The sequence below is a fragment of the Falco naumanni genome, chromosome 4 (assembly GCF_017639655.2).
Source record: "Falco naumanni isolate bFalNau1 chromosome 4, bFalNau1.pat, whole genome shotgun sequence".
Classification (NCBI taxonomy): domain Eukaryota; kingdom Metazoa; phylum Chordata; class Aves; order Falconiformes; family Falconidae; genus Falco; species Falco naumanni.
The window spans coordinates 75,314,844-75,332,206 of record NC_054057.1 but is presented as its reverse complement, the minus strand read 5'-3'; the positions used below and the strand labels follow the sequence as shown (position 1 = coordinate 75,332,206).

The 17,363-nt window shown below is 54.2% G+C and overlaps 1 protein-coding gene across 1 annotated transcript in view; it reads right to left on the bottom strand.

Annotated features, from left to right (window-relative positions):
• Positions 1-17,230, bottom strand: part of LOC121086502 (mitochondrial Rho GTPase 2) — a 45,039-nt gene extending 27,809 nt beyond the window's left edge. Inside the window, exons 1-23 of the mRNA XM_040590366.1 lie at positions 17,173-17,230; positions 16,205-16,299; positions 15,922-16,098; positions 15,543-15,660; positions 14,897-15,067; positions 13,833-13,956; positions 13,009-13,076; positions 12,805-12,914; positions 11,678-11,908; positions 10,982-11,050; positions 9,808-9,918; positions 9,561-9,706; positions 9,198-9,255; positions 7,505-7,623; positions 7,152-7,313; positions 6,104-6,216; positions 4,890-5,006; positions 4,118-4,353; positions 3,504-3,643; positions 2,797-2,927; positions 1,443-1,573; positions 803-964; positions 392-520 (exon numbers count right to left, since the gene is read on the bottom strand). Coding sequence (XP_040446300.1) covers positions 392-520; positions 803-964; positions 1,443-1,573; positions 2,797-2,927; positions 3,504-3,643; positions 4,118-4,353; positions 4,890-5,006; positions 6,104-6,216; positions 7,152-7,313; positions 7,505-7,623; positions 9,198-9,255; positions 9,561-9,706; positions 9,808-9,918; positions 10,982-11,050; positions 11,678-11,908; positions 12,805-12,914; positions 13,009-13,076; positions 13,833-13,956; positions 14,897-15,067; positions 15,543-15,660; positions 15,922-16,098; positions 16,205-16,299; positions 17,173-17,182 — 2,928 coding nt within the window. The 5' untranslated portion in view covers positions 17,183-17,230. The remainder of the gene's footprint in view (positions 1-391; positions 521-802; positions 965-1,442; positions 1,574-2,796; positions 2,928-3,503; positions 3,644-4,117; positions 4,354-4,889; positions 5,007-6,103; positions 6,217-7,151; positions 7,314-7,504; positions 7,624-9,197; positions 9,256-9,560; positions 9,707-9,807; positions 9,919-10,981; positions 11,051-11,677; positions 11,909-12,804; positions 12,915-13,008; positions 13,077-13,832; positions 13,957-14,896; positions 15,068-15,542; positions 15,661-15,921; positions 16,099-16,204; positions 16,300-17,172) is intronic.
• Between the last annotated feature and the right edge of the window lie 133 nt (positions 17,231-17,363).

Sequence of the window (17,363 nt, the reverse complement as noted above, 5' to 3'; positions counted from 1 at the left end):
CCTAGGGCTGATCCGCCTCGGGCTGTCCTGCAGCGTGCTGAGCTGGGGACGCAAGAAGCTGAAAACCCCCAAGGTCTTACCCCAGCTCCCAGTACCTTTGAAACCCAGGGCGAGCCCTTTTCTTCTCTGGGTGGCTCTGTCCCCAGCACACAGGTAACACCGACCTCCGTCCCTCACAGAGGGTCTCCCTACGTGTGGTGCTGTGGCAGCCCCAGCCCGCGCTCGGAGCCCAGTGTTACTACCACGTGGGAGCAGGGCTATGTTTCTCAGCTGCTGGACAAACCGGCACTGGGAACACTGGGTCAAGTCAGACAGAGGGCTTTTGCCACTCTCTTCTCCAGGGATTGAGAAATGCAACACCAACCCCTTTCCCTCCCTTTGTGGGCAGTACCTGGAAGTTGATATCGAAGCGCATCTGATAGTCCCACACCTTGATAACTCTGTCACCAGCGGTGAGCAGATACCTGCCATCCTTGCTCAGTGCCAAGGAGGAACAGGACAGCTTGTGCACGGGAGACACCTGAGGAGAAGAAACAGCACCAGCAGCGTTAACTGAGCTAGTTCATATCCTTACTCATGCTTCAGCAAGAGGACAGGAGTGTGACAGCCTGGAAAACAAGGACAAGCTTGGGCTCACCCTAAGCATGACCATAGCAGGATAGCTACAAGGTTGTCACCCATGTTTCTCTGAAGCCTGTGAACACCAGGATGAGCTCCTTTCTCATTTAGCCTCATACAGTAACATGAAGCACCCAAGCCCCACGTGACACGAGACCTCAGTGCATGAATTTCAGCCTCTTACCTCTCGCACCAGCCGTCCTGTTTTTGCATCAAGCACCAGGATTTTATTGGAAGAAGTGGATACCAGGAGCTCGCCTCGAGGCACAGGAGCAAAGCAGACTCTCACTGCAGAGTCCATGGCTGTGCCATTCAAATCGAGGATGCTGATGTCCACTCTCAGCAGCTGTAAAATAAGGAGCTACTGAACCAATGTCCTGCAGCAAATACTGCAGAAGCCTCAGGATTGCTCTTGTGGCTCTCCCAACACGAGGATATGGAGCCCCCCAGACCCTTCCCTTCCCACCTAATGAGGGGCTGCAGGGTCCTGGCAATGTCCCTGCTGCCTAGGAGAGCGCAGCTCAGAGAGGTCGGAGCTGACAAGCCTACACAACACTTCTCCAGATGAACCTTCTAGAGGAGAATGAAGCCAGAGAAGAAGAAACCCAGACTTTGCTGTTTCTATCTCACAGAATGGAAAACAAACCTCACTGCAAGTGCCTGCTGTGTGGGGAAAGGCCCTTGCCAACACTGCTGGTGTCCAAGGCCCTTGATCTGTCTCATCGGATGCAGCCGGTGGGAATTCCCCCTCCTGCCCATGGCACTCTGCAGCACGTGCTCCCCTCAGCACCCTCCCCCAGGAACGCGGGGAGCCTCCTGGGTACCTCATCTAGAGAGCAGGCCTCCATCACGGTCACAACGTACTGGGAGGGACCCACGAAGGCCAAGAGACGGCTGTCCCCACTGACCACCAAAGCATCCGGAATGCTGCCAGTGTCCCGGGCCACCACATTGCCTGAGGGCCACAGCAAGAGAGAGGGAGTGAAGAGAGGAGCAAAGCCCCCGCTGCAGCCAGCTCGCTCTGTGACAGTAGCTACAGTTTCTCCTGCCTCTGACTCAGCCTTGGGTTAACGTTCTGGCCTGAGAAAGAAGCAACCTCTGTTGTAGAAGACGCTACAAATTTTATCTGCGACGTCCAAGACATGCAGTGAACCACCTCAAAGACGAGGTCTAGATACATGGCTTCTTGCCTGACTGAACGTGCAGTGTTTTCAAGGAGAGCAGAACAAAGTCAAGGGAATAAAATTGATTTTAGTGCTTATTTTTTAGTGTTACAAGAAGCTGCAACAAGGAGCTATGAAGGTGAGATCTCAGCTGCAGCCTGGGTGCCTGAACCCTGCACAGAACAAGGTCAGTGCCGAACCCCACCACGCTGATGTCAGTCTGGTGGGCAGATAGACCCATAGGTCTAAAAATCACAGAAATCACAGCAATTCTCTTTATTTATTCCACCAGCAAAATTCCACTGTTCAGTCCTGCAACACGGCCAGGCAGCGAACACCGTTTCAGAGCAAGTGTCAACATGTAAAGGTCCAGCTGCAGCACTGACACCAACCTTGGGTGATTTTGGACACATTCCCTGGTCTCTCCAAGCCCCTGTTCCTTCTCCACCTACTTCAACTGCACACTTCTTGAGGCACGATGCTCCTCTTTATACAATATTGCATAACGGAGCTCCCCCTCCCTGCCCAAGCTTGTGCTGCCACAGCCTATTTCAAAGGCACACATTAAAAGTGACATTAATGTTTCCAAACTGCCCTGTACTGCTTCCCCTGCCCGCAGCTCCCCACCTTCTCCATTCACCAGCACAGCGCTTTGTGCAGCTGTGCTGCAGACAGGATTAGGGAAACAATCCAGTTTAAACAAATTAAACCGCACATCCAGAGAACAGAAAGAGTTGGGGCCTGGGCACAGATAAATCTCTATGATTTCAGCCCATTCACGAAATCATAACACCAAGCAAACTGAGAGCATTTGAACCAGGACAGGTAGGGGAAGGCTGGCAGTCACCAGGGCTTGCTCACACATACAGTATAAACACAAGTGACACAGCTCAGAAGGTTCATCATAAAATATCTCTCTGAGTAGGCTGAATCTGGTTTGGCTTTGGTGCTAGGGTGTCTGTGCTAATTAAAAAAAAAAAAAGAAGAAAGGCAGCCCACAACCCCAGAGCCTTACCCAGGACTCTCAGGACACGGCTTTTCTGCGCCATACAGCTGTAAAGAGCCAGAGTGCCGTGCAAGCAGGAGCTGAACATGAAATTGCCATCTGGAGAGAAGGTCAGTCCAGTGATCACAGTGCGGTGCTGCCTGAAAGAAGGCAGAAAACATGAAAAAGGGAAGGAAAAAAACCAAACAGACCCCCAGAAAATAGTAGCAATGCCAAGCACAACACGGTGAAGAACCCAGGAGAACAAAATCATCAGGGACAGGCAGAGGACCCCACCATGCTCACACCTGCAGCAGCCCAGCACAATCAACACTTCAACTTTTTGGAAAACTGAGCAGCAAGTGCATGCAGCACTCCAGCTGTCCCTGGATGGGATATGCTCCCTCCCCCTTTGAAGCATCCTGCGCTGCCCACGCTGAAGCTTGCAAGGGCTCCCTGTTCAGCTGCTCTCTAGGACAAGCTCTTTCCTACTGATGGCCAGCTGCCCACTGGGATGTCACAGGGAGAGCCCCCATAGCCTTCCCGGGTTGGATTCTACCACCCAGAGCCTTGGCGCAGCGGGCTCGCTCTGCCTGAAAACCACTCAGCCGGGATGTGAGGATCACCAAGCTCAAGAAAAGCACTTTTCCCACCTCCTCGATTACCACCATGGCTTCTGCCAGGAACCCGCTTAGACCCACGCCTGCCCCGGTGTGGCTCCCGTGGCAAACGCTCACTTGTGCTCCACCAGGAGATCAGAGGCAGCCAAGGAGAAGGTCCGCACCATCCCGCTGTCGAAGCCACAGGCCAGGATCTGCTGGGCAGGGTGAAAGGCCACAGCACACGGCATTTCCTCAGCAGCGGTGAAGTCGTACAGCTGTGGGGAAGGGACACGCCACAGGCACGAAGCTGGATAAAGCTCTGCCCAGCAGCCATACCTGACAGCGGAACAGCCGCAGACCCCCACCACGGGCAAGTCCCACACCAGAAATCTGATCCTGGTCTTTAGAGTCATTTAGAGATTACTCTAAAGCCCTGGGAGGGCCTGGGTCTTTGGGCATTTAGATAAAGCCCTTGGGTGTTATGCTTTGTGTTAAACAGCAATATTCAAAATGCAGAGGAAAAGAAAATATTTTTGTTTGGCAATACCTTCAGAAGGCCAAATTATGCATTAAGGTAACACTCTCAGAACTCCATACTCCCAAATAATTTCTTGCCCATGGTACCCTCTCACGCTTCAGGGAGGACATTTAAGGGCTCCCAAACTGTGGAGCTTTGATAACTGGACCAAACACAGACCAGGGAGATTATTAAGAAACGCGAGACACCTACTGACTCTCGTCTCCCCTACCTGCTGCATGGAGACAAGGTCCCAGACTCTGATGGTACTGTCCTGGGACACTGTTGCCATCCGATTCCACGTCCCCTCCACAGAGAACGCCAGAATGGAGTCCTTGTGAGAGCGCATGAGGGTGTTGTAGTCCCGGGACTGGATAGCCAGGTAGCCCATGTTCCCAGCAGCCGTTGTGCACAAGACTTTGCAGCTGTCCGGGCTGATGCAGACAGAACTCACCGGAGCCTCGTGCTCTGGGGAAAGACACAGGAGTCAGCAAACCCCCCTGGAGAAGGGGCAGCAGCGGCTGGAACACAGCTACCAAACCAGGTGTACATGTAGGAAAGTAATGCACACAGGAATGAGCATCCCACAGCCTGAAGATTGAATGCTTGCAGGTTTGAGTTTAGTGGGAAATTAGTCTCTGCCCTTTCTAGAAGTCCCTGGGCTCTGCTGTTACGGTGATTGTTTCAAAAAGAGTGAAGAACTACTCAAATTCTCCCATAAGTTTTCACGGACAGGTGAGCCATGGGTACAAGGGCACAGAAATTGAGATAGAGTGCCTGCTGTCACCCAGGAGACCCTGCCTTTCTCCTACCAGTTACAAGAATGAACAATTGTCATTGAAGACTTCCAAGCCAGTCAGCCAGTCACCCCCAGAGACAGTAGGTATGAAAGATGCCCTCGCTCATGAGCATTGCTTTAGGAGACGTGGCAGCGGAGCTCTGGCTTCACAGCAGCAGGCTGACAGAGGTGCGGAGCTCAGAAGCATCGTTGCAGCTCTACTCACCCGCCTCTAAGATGACAGCTGAGAAGTCCAGTGGCCACAGCCGCAGGTAGCCATCTTCTGAACCCGTGGCACAGAAGGTTGAGGAGATGCTGATACTGTTTATAGCGATCCCAGGGCCTGAAAACCCCAAAAACAACAGTACCTGGTATAGCTGAAACAAGAAAACCCAACCCGGGGGTTGCCCCATCCTGGACCAGAGGCTGAAAGTCTTGGAAGCAGCAGCCAGGAACCCCATGGTGACGATAGCGTAGGCTGAAGAGTCTCAGCAAGTCCTTCTCCGCACTCAGCATATGTTCAGTGCCTAACCCTTTCCAGCTCTCCTCTTTACCACTGTGCAACTCCCACCAGGCATGGAAAAATCTTCCCACTTGTTAAACCCCGTCGTACTTTTGCCTTGAATAGGTTCTTGTGGCAAGGGACATACTAGATTAACTGCCTGAGATACAAACCCCTTTCAATTCCACATCTCAAATCCTCTCTGCAGCACATTGAGGAGGGAGAGAGAATACAGATCTAAAGAAACTGGGAGGTTTTGATTCAGGTATAAAGTCCAGCGGTCAAAGCACTGGTGAGAGCCAGCACTGCTACCAGGACACCCAAGGACATCGTTTCATCTCCTCTTGGGCGTTTTCTCGTCCACGAAGTGAGAACCGGAATCACATACCTCTCTCAAAGGGGCATGCTCAAGATTAATCAGCTCAATTTGCCAGAGCAAAGTATGCACTAAGTTTTAAGATATCAGAGCAATCACACTTGAAAGAAAATTCTTCCCACTGTTAAAATTAATGGAAGAGCTGAAAGCTGTACTACTTAGTATACAGCAACAAAGATTTCCTAAACACTCTGCACAGGCTGAATAATGGAAAAAATCCCTCAATTCATCTTTTTCGTTGGTCTGCTTAGCTCTTTTTCCATCTCTACATTAAGACTCCCATCAGCAAATTAAGACCTTGTTTCATGTTTCTAAAAGTAGTGTTTCTCTGAAAGTGCAATCAGCATTTAAAACGCTCAAATTCTTTCTTAAAATTATACTTTGCTGTACTAAGGAAGACTATTTGCAGCACTTAAAAGGCAAATAGCCAGCAATGATCTAATCAACCCAAAATAATCCTTGGAAGTAGGTAAGTATCTGGTTTATTTTACCAGAGATTTATCTATGGTCATTTTGGACCCCGAGGATGGTTGAGGTGCTCCCTGCCTGCGGGTATTCCTACCTGAGCCACCGCCTGCCCCGTCTGGCCGTGCAGGCAGGAGCCGCCGTGCGCTCCTCATGCAGACGTTCTTGTAGTCCACCTCCAAGACGTGGCCGCTCTTGCTGCAGACAAAGCTGTACGGGAGAGAGACCCCTGCTCTGGCACACCGGGGGCAAGAGAAGCAGTGCTGGCAGGGTTTAGTTAAAGCCCAGCTCGGTTCACCCGTTAAACGGTTTGCCTGATGGAAAGCAATTCTGGTTCCTGGTAATGTAACAGGTCAACAAGGTGTCCAAGGGCACCTTTCCACGCGCTGCCCTACAGATCTACAGCCAAGGCAGAACTTCCTATTTTATTTCCCATCCCTTTGAAACCTTAATTAGCAAAAGAGCTAAAAGCCCAGCACAGACTGCAGAAATGAACATCCCTCTGCCACAGGGCACAGCTCAGGGAAAGATGGGGCCAGCTGAGCTGGTCTGACTTTGATGATTAAAATAAAACAACAACAAAAAAAACCCCCAAAAACCCAAAAAAGCGTGTGCTTGTCTGTGTGCAAAAGGATATGTACCGCACTCCTCCTGCTGCCAACAGAAAGCTAACCACGAGGCTCGAGTGGGGAGTGATTCACTAAGAAACAGCAGTACAGCAAGAGGAATACCCGTTTCTTGGGCTATTTTGCAAGCAGCCCAATTTCTTTTGGGAAGCCAAGCATGCCGAGGAGGAGGGGGCTCTCCCAGCTCCAGGGGGCACCTGTATTTTATAGGGAGAGCCTGAGCAAAGCGTGGTGCTTTGAGCTGGAAGGCTTGCAAGTACATAGTGAAGGAATGAGGACTGAAACGGGAGGGTCAGCACTGGCTGGAGCTCCAAACACCTCGCCATTTTTGTTTGTTTGGGGTTTTTTTAGGGCATTTAGGATAAGGTGTGAGTTTAATCTTTCAGTTCTGAGCACTGCCTACATCGCTGCTGGAAGGGATGCTGGGCACTGAAGCTACCACCCACCGATGTAGCTAGGGGATACCGCAGAGGCAGGAAGGGGGAAGGGAAGCAGCCAAAAGCTGTGGCAGCCCCTTACAGCGCGCGGTCCTGCGGCTCCCGCTCGGCAGTGTGCCCCTCGGCGAAGGCCAGGTCAGTGAACTCCAGGGAATGGTACTCGCCCAGCTTGATGGGACACGAGCGCAGCTCTCCATCCCGCACTCGCCACAGCCTGATGTTGTCCCGGCCGCACGACACCATCCTGTCCCGGGAGAGGCTGCGTGAGAGCCAGGCAGGACCTCCCAAGCACCCGGCAAAGGCCAGTGCCCCAAGGGCCACCAGCTGACAGCCAGGACGCAGAGTGGGGACAGCAAACAGATGGCTGCAGCCCTGCAATTCCCCCCGCAGCCACGCCAGAACCAGTGCTTTTGATTTATTTTCATTGCATGCTACCTGGTATCATCAAAAAAAGCGATCTTCAAGGCCTGGATGTCCACATCTGTGTGTGCTTTGGCCAGCACGGCCACCTCTCCGTCACGGGTCACCTGAGCAGTGTTCCACACCACCACCATCTGAAGCAAGAAAACACAATGGCAGAGCTGCTCAAACGTGGAAAACTTGGCAGCAAAAGAGCTTTTCATCACAGCAGCTGGGCAGCTGCACGTACAGGAGCCTGCTCCAGAGCTGGGCACAATGTATTGATAGCAGAGTTGAAGCAGGGGAAACAAAAACCCTCTCACACAGAGGGTTTAGGACAGTCCAACAGCTTTGCAAAGCTTCATAGCAATATTCTTCTCTGGCATCCATAATTATAGGTTCTAAATCCTAGGGCTGCCTGGCAACAGGGCTCAGACTTGGAAAAAAAATCCACAGAGGAGTGGGAACTCTGCCTGCTGAGACACAGGAGCTGCACCAGGGCTGAGCTGGGCTGCTGGGGCTAGAGGTAGCACAAAGGCGGCTGCACCGGCTCTCACAGCACTTCGCTCCCATGCAGGTTTGCATGCTCGGGGCACCCACCACAAGGGGTGAGAGAGTCAAACCCTTTCCTCAAAGGAAAGGGGCAGATGGGTGAAGAAACGCAGGTGATTTGATGCTCTGCATTTCAGAATAGCATTAAAAACAGAGCCAGGATCACCTTGGAGGCTGGGGTGGGCTGAGGCATCACCCTGGGAGAGGTGTTCCCAGCCAGCACCCATCTTCCCATCCTGCTTTTGCCTTATTGATGCCCCACTCCCCAGTTTTAGCTCACCAGCTCCCACTCAGATCACAGACCACTGCCACGTGCTGGGAACAAAACCAGAGCAGTGTTTGTTTTTTCCTGCAGGCAACACGCAGTTAGCAATGGCACAGCTAATTGCTGGTGGTCGTCAATAAGGGATCAGTGGATGAGAACAGTTCCACTGATAAAGCAAAACCCCCAGTCCCATGAAACAATTTTATTTTTGGCTGCTACATGTGGGATCTGCGTCATCCCCTAGCTACATCGGTGGGTGGTAGCTTCAGTGCCCAGCATCCCTTCCAGCAGCGATGTGGGCAATGCTCAGAACTGAAAGATTAAACCTCACATCTTGCCCTAAATGCCCTAGAAAAACCCCAAACAAACAAAAATGGGGAGGTGTTTGGGGCTCCAGCCAGTGCTGACCCTCTCACTTCAGTCCCCATTCCTTCACTACGTGTTTGAAAGCCTTCCAGCTCAAAATGCCACACAAACACGTGTCACCCCCAGCCCTGTGGGCCAGAATGGCTGTGGAGGCGGGCAGCATCGCTGCGCCTGAGCCTGCGGCGATCCCCACAGGGTACAGGCAGAATCACACAGCCCCCTCCATCACCCTGCCTGGGCTCAGAGCTGGGCTGTGCCACACTAGCGACAGAAACAGCCCCAAACCTCAGCCCCAGCAGCTCTCTCGAGCTGCTTCCAAAAGCATTTTTTTTGCTTGCAGCTGAGGAACGCTCACAAGCATCAGGTAGAAGGAAAGTATTTTTTAAGCACCTAATGGAAGGGATTTCCCTCTGACTGCAGTGAAGAACATGCCAAGGAAAGCCCAGAGCAGAGGTTTGTCTGCAGAATAACTACATAATCCGGGAGAACAGTCATCTCATGTCGCTTGTTCACAGGGCAGGGAAACCTCCAAGTTTCAGTTCTCACCGTTTTGCTGTGCCCATCCTTTCCAACACCACACAGAATGGCTCCGCTGTAGGAAAAGCTGCAAGAAGAGGCCACCTGGTGAAACGCAACTCCTTGTACTCCGAGTGTACTCAGCGGGGAATAAAAGGAGACAAGTTGTGGGTATGGGGAGACAGCACAGCCTGAGGGATGAGCTCGGGAGGGAGCTGGCAGCATATCGGCTGTTCCAGGCCAGCTGCCAGCAGGTCTCAGTGATAAACACAGGCAACTGAAGCAGAGCTGTAACTCACCCCTGGTTTTTCACGGCCCAATAGCACAGAAAAGCTGCCGTGCTGCAACACTTCACCCACCCGAATGCATCCCTGCACCCAGGCTGAAACCCACCTCAGGGACAAGAGGGAGTGGATGTGGGTTTTAAACACGGAGAGGCAGCTGCCTGTCGGGAAGTCCCAGAGACGCAGCACGCTCAGGGGACCAGCCTGCACAGAAGCCAGCAAGGTGCTGCTCCCGTTGAAGGCCAGCGCCGACACCTGCGGGAAGCACCAGGTCAGTGGCTCTCCAGAAGCACTGGGACTCAGGGTACATCTGGGGCACAAGGACGGCGCTACTGTATGGCTCTGTAAGGAGTTACCTTATCCGTGTGTCCAAGGAAGAACCTCTGCTCTCCGGTCTGGATCTGCAGGGCCACTATAACGGCGTGGCAGGGGTAGACCACCGCAGCGTTGTTCTGAGTCCACAGTGCCTGCAGGACCGAGACCGCAATGAGAGGGCCGCGGGACCCCCAGAGATGCACCAGGTCCTAGGCTGGACCCACAAAGATTTCTTCAGCAGATTTGCTGCACGCATGCAGGTGAGGGGATGCTCTTCCGCACACGGGCTGAGCTTCTAACTCGCAAAGGAAAACTAAAACCCAGCCAACATCCTACTTAATTCAGTGGATTTACTGTACCAATCATGTCTACGACATGAACAGCAGATACAAGGGCAAAGATGTTGCTGGCAGAGCTCTGAACTGGCTGAACCAAACCCACCCTGTCTCTAACACAGACGGCAAGCCGGGCTCCTGTGAGGCACAGTGCCCCACAGAAATGATCCAAACACAGCTCCTCCTTTCCAGAGTCCTACAAAGCAGCTCTAGTTTTAATGGGATAAAACGCGGAAGCTGTGAGACCTGGGGAAGGGGCTGGAGCACAAGTCTGATGAGGAGCAGCTGAGGGAACTGGGGTGGTTTCATCTGGAGAAAAGGAGGCTCGGGGGGGCACCTGATCGCTCTCTACAACTACCTGAAAGGAGGTTGTAGTGAGGTGGGAGTAGGTCTCATCTCCCAAGTAGCAAGAGACAGGACAAGAGGAAACTGCCTCAAGTTGCACCAGGGGAGGTTTACACTGGGTATTAGGAAACATTTGTTCACTGAATGGTTCATCAAGCACTGGAACAGGCTGCCCAGGGAGGTGGTGGAGTTACCATCCCTGGAGCTATTTGAAAGATGTGTAGATGTGGCACTCAGGGACATGGTTTAGTGGTGGGCTTAGCAGTGCTAGATTAATAGATGGACTAGATCTTAAAGGTCTTTTCCAACCTAAATGATCTATTCCAGCTATAAGGCCCCCATAATTTTTAATTCACCGCCATAGCAGCAGAAGACCTATGCACAAACATAAGCTTGTGCCTATCTGCTTTGGGGTCATTTTCCCCATCAAGAAGTACAGGAAGGGTGGCACTCAGCTGCCTTTCGTGCCTGCAAAAAATCAATACACCGGCCACGTGATTACAGATCAACTCCCCAAACCGCCTGAGTTACTGACCCACTTGGTGCTGCAGCCTCCGAAGCCAATAATCGTTCTCAGCTTCAGGATGGGATCTGGTAAAAGCCTCTGGAAAAGACAGACAGCACTTAGAGCTGGATGGAGGTCCTCAGCCCACAGGGCCCTTCCGTCCCCATCACTTGTTTCTCTCTAAAGCACAGAGGCAGCTTTGGTCCCCTCCTGCTAGAGGGGATGGCTTTAAATTACCGAACCTGGCAGAAGTCGGAGCTGGCTGGAGGGAGGAGCTGGGGTTTGCCGGTGTTGAGCAGCTCTCCCACCCAGGCTGGGGGTTGCAGCCAGCCCTTCCCAGCGCCCTGGCAATGCCCAGAGAGCCGGTGGCTGCTGCGGGAAGGGCTGTCCTCTTACCCTGCAGGCAGAGGTCCACCTGCAGGCTGGCATGCCTGATCCAGGGTCCTTCCCATACATGCTCTGGGCAAATTAGCAAACATACGTTATTGGCTTAAGGCCAGTGCACTTGATCACAAGCTCCCTCTTTCAAGGCAAGTAAGATACTAGTGGAAAGGAGAACTGCTAGTCACAAAAACTAACATCAGCGAAAGAACTCCATAGGATTAACTGAAACTCCAGCCTGAAGCTTGCATCTCCTCTTGCTGCTTCTGGCAGGTTCACAAGCACCAGCCCTAAGCGTCCCAAAGCCACTCTTGAGCTCCTGTGACTCCTCAGCGCCTCACCCACCTCCTCTGAGCCGACGTGGACAGTTCGGCTGGCTTGTTTGCTCTTCTGGTGAGCATAGACGTGGATGGCACCATCACTGACTGCCGGTGACTGCCCGGTGTCCCCAACACTGGGTAGTCGCTGGTGCTTCTCTAGCTCCTGGTTCCCAGCAGGCATGGCTCCCCAAGGCCCTGGGGCTGTCAGGTGAACCTCAGGGATGCTTTTTGTAATTACCCGACACCGGCGTGGCATCTGAGAAAGAGCAAAGCCTCAGATAGAGCTCAGCCCTCCTCCCAGCACCTTCCACCCACCACAAAGGCACAGGGAGACAACCACATCTCCCCAGGTGACTCTTCACAGCAAATACAAACAAGGAGGGAGAGCATCCCTGTAAGTACCTAGCTCGGCCAGGTACGTTAACCAGCTGCTCTCCCTACGCTGCCAGTGTTGTCTGTGCAGAGTTTGCCTCCTCCAGACAGCAAACCAGAGCTCCAGGAAAGATCCAGCCCTGAGCAGTCTCTGAAGGGCTGCCCTCTCTCCACTGAGCAGGGGAGGCTAAAAGCACCTGGCCAGGCTGCTTGGTGCTTCCCAGTTCAGAACAGCAGAGGGGTCAGACTCCTCACTTTCTCCCTCTCCACAGCCTGAGAAGGATGGCTTTCCCCAGTCCCTCTCCAAAAGCCCATCACCACGCTGATTGCAAGCACCAGCTCCCACACCACCACCAGCAGGGAAGGGCGAGGGCAGCAGCCTGCAGTCCCAGCCATCCAGACTCCACACACTGCTCTGCTCCCCGAGGGCACCCCATCAACTTCTTTAGTCGCCAGTCCTCATTCCTTATCTATAATTTGAAGACACAACTATTTGCTGGCTCAGTTGAGACAGGGAGGATAGATGTCTGGAGATTAAGAGGTACTCGGCATTTATCTTGTCTCTGCTCTGTGCTGTGCCATGCCAAACCACCCGGGCATTAACTGACCACAGGGTCAACAGACCATGCCCAGACCAGGGGGCTGACCTGCCTGGATCAGCTGCAAATGACAACAAGCACCTTCTACATCTTAATTAAAGGAACTCAAAGACAAGGCGTGGCAAAAACTCCATGGGAGGCAGGAAGGAAGAGGCTACAGTCTCCTCCACGGTGCACTTACAGCTTTGGGACTGATTATCTGATGGATGAGGGACAGTCGGTCACGGACTGCTTTGGTGAGTGTCACTGGCTGGGGCAGCTGGCAAACGGGGTCCTCTGAGACTTGGCCACCTGGGCAACATGAGGAGCAGGTTGGGCTCTTCTGGAAAGCCAAGGCACCCACCTGGGGTGGCACAGCCTTGGCTGCTGTCCCCAGCCTTCCCACCTGCCGCAGGACCGGGACAGCTCTTCTGGATGGAGTCGTATGGTAGCTTGGACCCCTCGGATGGGAACCTGAGCAAAATCAGAGGAAGGCGCCATGTAATCAGGATATCGCGCTAGCACCCACAAATCCTGGCACAAAAGTCTCTTCACTGTCTCCTATAAGATTCCCTGCTTTTGCCCCACCATCTCTGAAATATAAGGATACTAAAGTACCTCCCAAGTCTGATCTACAGCGTTAGTTTCCAGGGGTTAACTTGGCACCACGAGCGCTGGGCAAAGCCGCTAAGCCAATGACTGGAACGAGCTGCGATCTATGACCAACATGATCCTCTGGCAAAAACCTCACCAGCGATGGGAGCCCAGCGGTGAAGCTGAGGAAGGTACGCTGACACCTGACCCCTGATGAGGCATTACAGTTGATGACAACACAGCAGCCCGTCAGACTGCCCCTTACATTAGCAAGGGGCTGAAACGCTCCCTAGGAACAGCACGCGCAGAGGAAGGGCTTGCGTTATGCTGGTAGCCACAGGAGCAATCCCAGCAAGAGACCGAGAGAGAGGACTGGTGTCCACGCCAGGCACAGGAGTGCTCTACAGCCTTTTTCCTGCCCCAAAACATCACCGATCAGCAGTTAAGCTCAGACCAGGGCAGATGTGTTAACTCCACCAAAATGCTGGAGTTGGGGTGACCAAAATGTCTCCACTTGAGCCCCAGGTTTGTCTGGATCCATCATTCCTCAAGCAGCGTTCCCCATCCTGCCTTCCCCCAGGAACAGGGAGGTCGTGGAGCCACCACGGGTCCGAGCATGGCCAGGAGCAGCCATACCTGATGTAGTCGTAGAGGTCATGCCACTTCTGTCCCTCCGGAACAGGGAAAGCCATGTCCCGCGGCATGGGAGCGACCCCGCGGCAGGCCAGGCCGGCTTGCTGGGCCTCGGAGAAGGTCACACCTGGCAGCATGGGGACAGATAAAGAGAGTGAGCTCTCCAAGGCCTGCGAAGCTGGCTGAAATCCCTTTTTCTGTGGGACATTGGCACAAACTACTTCCCTCTGTGAGAATGCCTGGAAAACAAAGATTACAGCCCTACGGTCTGTAACAAACTAACGCACCTTTGCACCAGATTCCCGAAACTCCCAACCTCCAAAGAAGACCCCAGAGCATAAACTCTTGGTGTCGAGTTATAAATCTGCCAGGCCAAAGATTCACTTAGATTTCTGTTCAGTGATTCAGCAGTTTCACATGATTTGTGTTAAGGCTCTTTTCTCATTTTCTCATCTTCTTTCCTTCATGCATTTGTGAACTCATGAAAGTCTCCATGAGATCACAAGTTTCAGGAATCTGAAAGCAGCATCTCTAACTCCCTCCTCACTGATGCCTTCTGGCAGGTCAGGCAGTTCAGGCAGATTTGCAGCACAAAAAAAGAAAGGCAGAAACAAAGGTTTTGACCTAAGTATCTCTGCCACATTGAGCAGGTGAATAAAAGAAGCAGGTTGAAAGATTTCCGAGACAAAAAACCCACAGGCTATTCTAGCAGATAAAAGCACAGGCATTAGAGGAGCGAGGCTTTTTAACACCTTTTTTTCCCCTGAAAAAATATTCTGACTTTGGTAAGATATTTAACTTTGCTCTTACTGTTCACTTTTACAGCTGGAAAATGAGAGGACTGCTGCCTCCAGAGGTCAGGAGATTGTATTCACCAGCTTAACGTTGTATTGAGTATTTTGCCCTTTCTGCTCCATATCGTACTGCTACAGCAATGGCAGCCCAGGGCAAACAGCCCTGCTGGCATCACGCCTGCAAAAACAGCTTTAAACCCCCCCAGGTCCCATGCAGGCTGGGTTGAAGTCACAGGAGAAACCTGAGGCTGCCCCGAGGTCTCGGCTCCCCACCTGGGTCAAACACCAAGTCGCTGGTGCAGAGGTTTTTCACCAGCAGATTGGAGCAGAGCCTGATGCTCTTCAGGTGGCTGTAACGGCGGTTGAGGTAGAGGGAGAGGATGGAGTGGAGATCAAGCACCAGGCAGGTCCAGCGCACATCACCAGGGGCTGCCCCCACCAGACCTGGGGAGGAGAGTGGCAGGTGGCAAAAGGGAAAACAGGAAAAGATGCTACAGACCTCGGACCTTGCGGAATGGGAGACGCAAGATGAATGCAGCTGAGTAAAAAGCATTTATCAGGCACAACTCCCACCAGGCTTGGCTTGTCTGGGCTAAAATGGGAGATGGGGAAAACACGCCTTAGAGCTCACTACTGCAGCGCAGGGGTGGGAAAGGACGGACAAGCAGCCCTGCTGCCTCCATGGACACATGCCCAGCCTGACAAGGCACCCTGCTGTTCGGGAGAACAGGGATGGGGACATCCCTCCTGGGAGCTACAGCTCCCACCTTCCAGCTGCTGAGTCTCCTCTCAGAACCACCACCCTTCACCCTCCTCAAATACATCAAGTCAACTTTTTTAATTTATTTTCTACCAATTTATTTTGGTGGTGATGTGCTAGCCCAGTGCCACCAGTGGCAGCCCCCCGCACACTCCTCACCGCGCCTGGATGGTGAGCCCTTGGCCGCTCCGCAGATGAAGGGGAACTGCAGCCAGGTGGCCGTGGACTTGAACTCCTTGAAGAGGTTGGAGAAGGAGATGCGAACCACCTGGTTTTCCTGAGCAGACAGACACACACAGAGCTCTAGTCACCCTGGTGGCTTCAGCAGGGAAATGCTGCAGAGAATAACGCACATGGTTGTGTCTCCTGTCCCCAGTGGAGATGCCATGAGGATGGAAGCCATCCCCACCTCGGGGTAACCCCCCATCAGCAACAAGAACCGGTCAAATTCTGCACACCCCAAGAAGACCACCGCTGCCACCCTCTGGTCCTTCAATCAGGCCACGACGGTTCAATGAGGCCACCCCATGTCATGTACCTTGGTGGTGACATCCAGGTGGACCACGAAATGCTTGTGGGGCATGGGCCTGAAGAGCAGGTAGAGGTAGCGCCCCACCAGCCCCAGTGACTGCGTCCCCGTCCGGGGCAGCTGCAGGTAGCTGCTGGCAGGGGTGGAGCTCCGGATCCGGTACACGGTTCCCTTCAGCCTCGTGTCCTTCCAAAACCAGGGAAAGGGATGGCAGCGGGGATGGGGGTGTCAGCACTGCCCACCTGTGGCTGCCTCCCCCCCCCCCACCCCATGGTGCCGGTGTCCCTGTTACCTTGAGGGCGGCCACGTCCCCCTCCCTGGCGGAGCGCTTCCACTCCTCCACGCGGAAATGCTTGAAGATGTTCAGGTAGGGATGCTGCCAGGCTACTGGTACCAGCACCGGGATCAGCAGGGGAACAGTACCCCCGCCCGGCTGTCCCCCGTTATTCCTTGTACTGGGGACTCTGCCAATACCCCCATGTCCTGAGGTCCCCCACCCTGTTATTTCTGCACCCTGTGCCCCCGTGCCCTGGTGACAGCCCCCAGTACCCCCATACTCCACGCCCCTCCAACCCCGGTGATGCCCCCGGTACCTCCGTGCTCCGAGTCCCCCCAGCCCTGGTGTCGCTCCTGTGCCTGGGGCCCAGTGATGGACCCGGTAACGTTGTGCCCCTAGTCCTCCCACCCCAGTGACACCCCAATACCTCCACGCTCCAAGCCTCCCCCTGACCCGAGTGCCGCCCCCCCCCCCAGCCCCGGTGATGGACTCAGTACCTCCATGCTTCAAGTCCCCCCAGATCCGTGTCACCCCCACAATCGGTGACACCTCCGTTTATATCCCTGTGCTCCGAGTACCCCCAGCCCCGGTGTTGCCCCGGTATGCCCGTGCCCTGAGCCCAGCAGCCGCGGTGCCCCCTCGGTACCTCTGTGCCCCGGGCCCAGCAGCCCTGGTACCTCCATGCTCCAAGCTCAGCAGTCCCGGTAGTCCCCCAGTACCCCCGACCCCAGCAGCCCCAGTGCACGCAGTACCCCGGTGCCTAAGTCCAGCGGTCCCAGTACCGTGGAATCAGCAGCCCCGGTGCCCCCATGCCCCGAGCCCAGCAGCCCCGGTACTCCCAGTACCCGAGGTACCCCGGTGCCCGACTCCGGTACCGCCCTGGTACTCCCTTGGCCTGACCCCAGCAGCCCCGGTACCGCCCCGGCACCCCCAGCCCAGCCGCCTCGGTAAGCCCCCCACCCCCCCCCCGGAACCGCCACTACCTGCCGCCATGGCGCGCGCCGCCGGCTCAACCGTCCCGCGCGGCCGCCGCCAATCCGTGCGCGCCGCCCGCAGCCACACCCCGCGGGGCGGCGCCTGTTGCGCGTCACGTGACCCCGCCCCCCCGCCCCCTCGGACGCGCAGGGAACGCCCCCCCGCGGCCGCCGGCCTGGGCCTGGGGGCGGCGATCGCG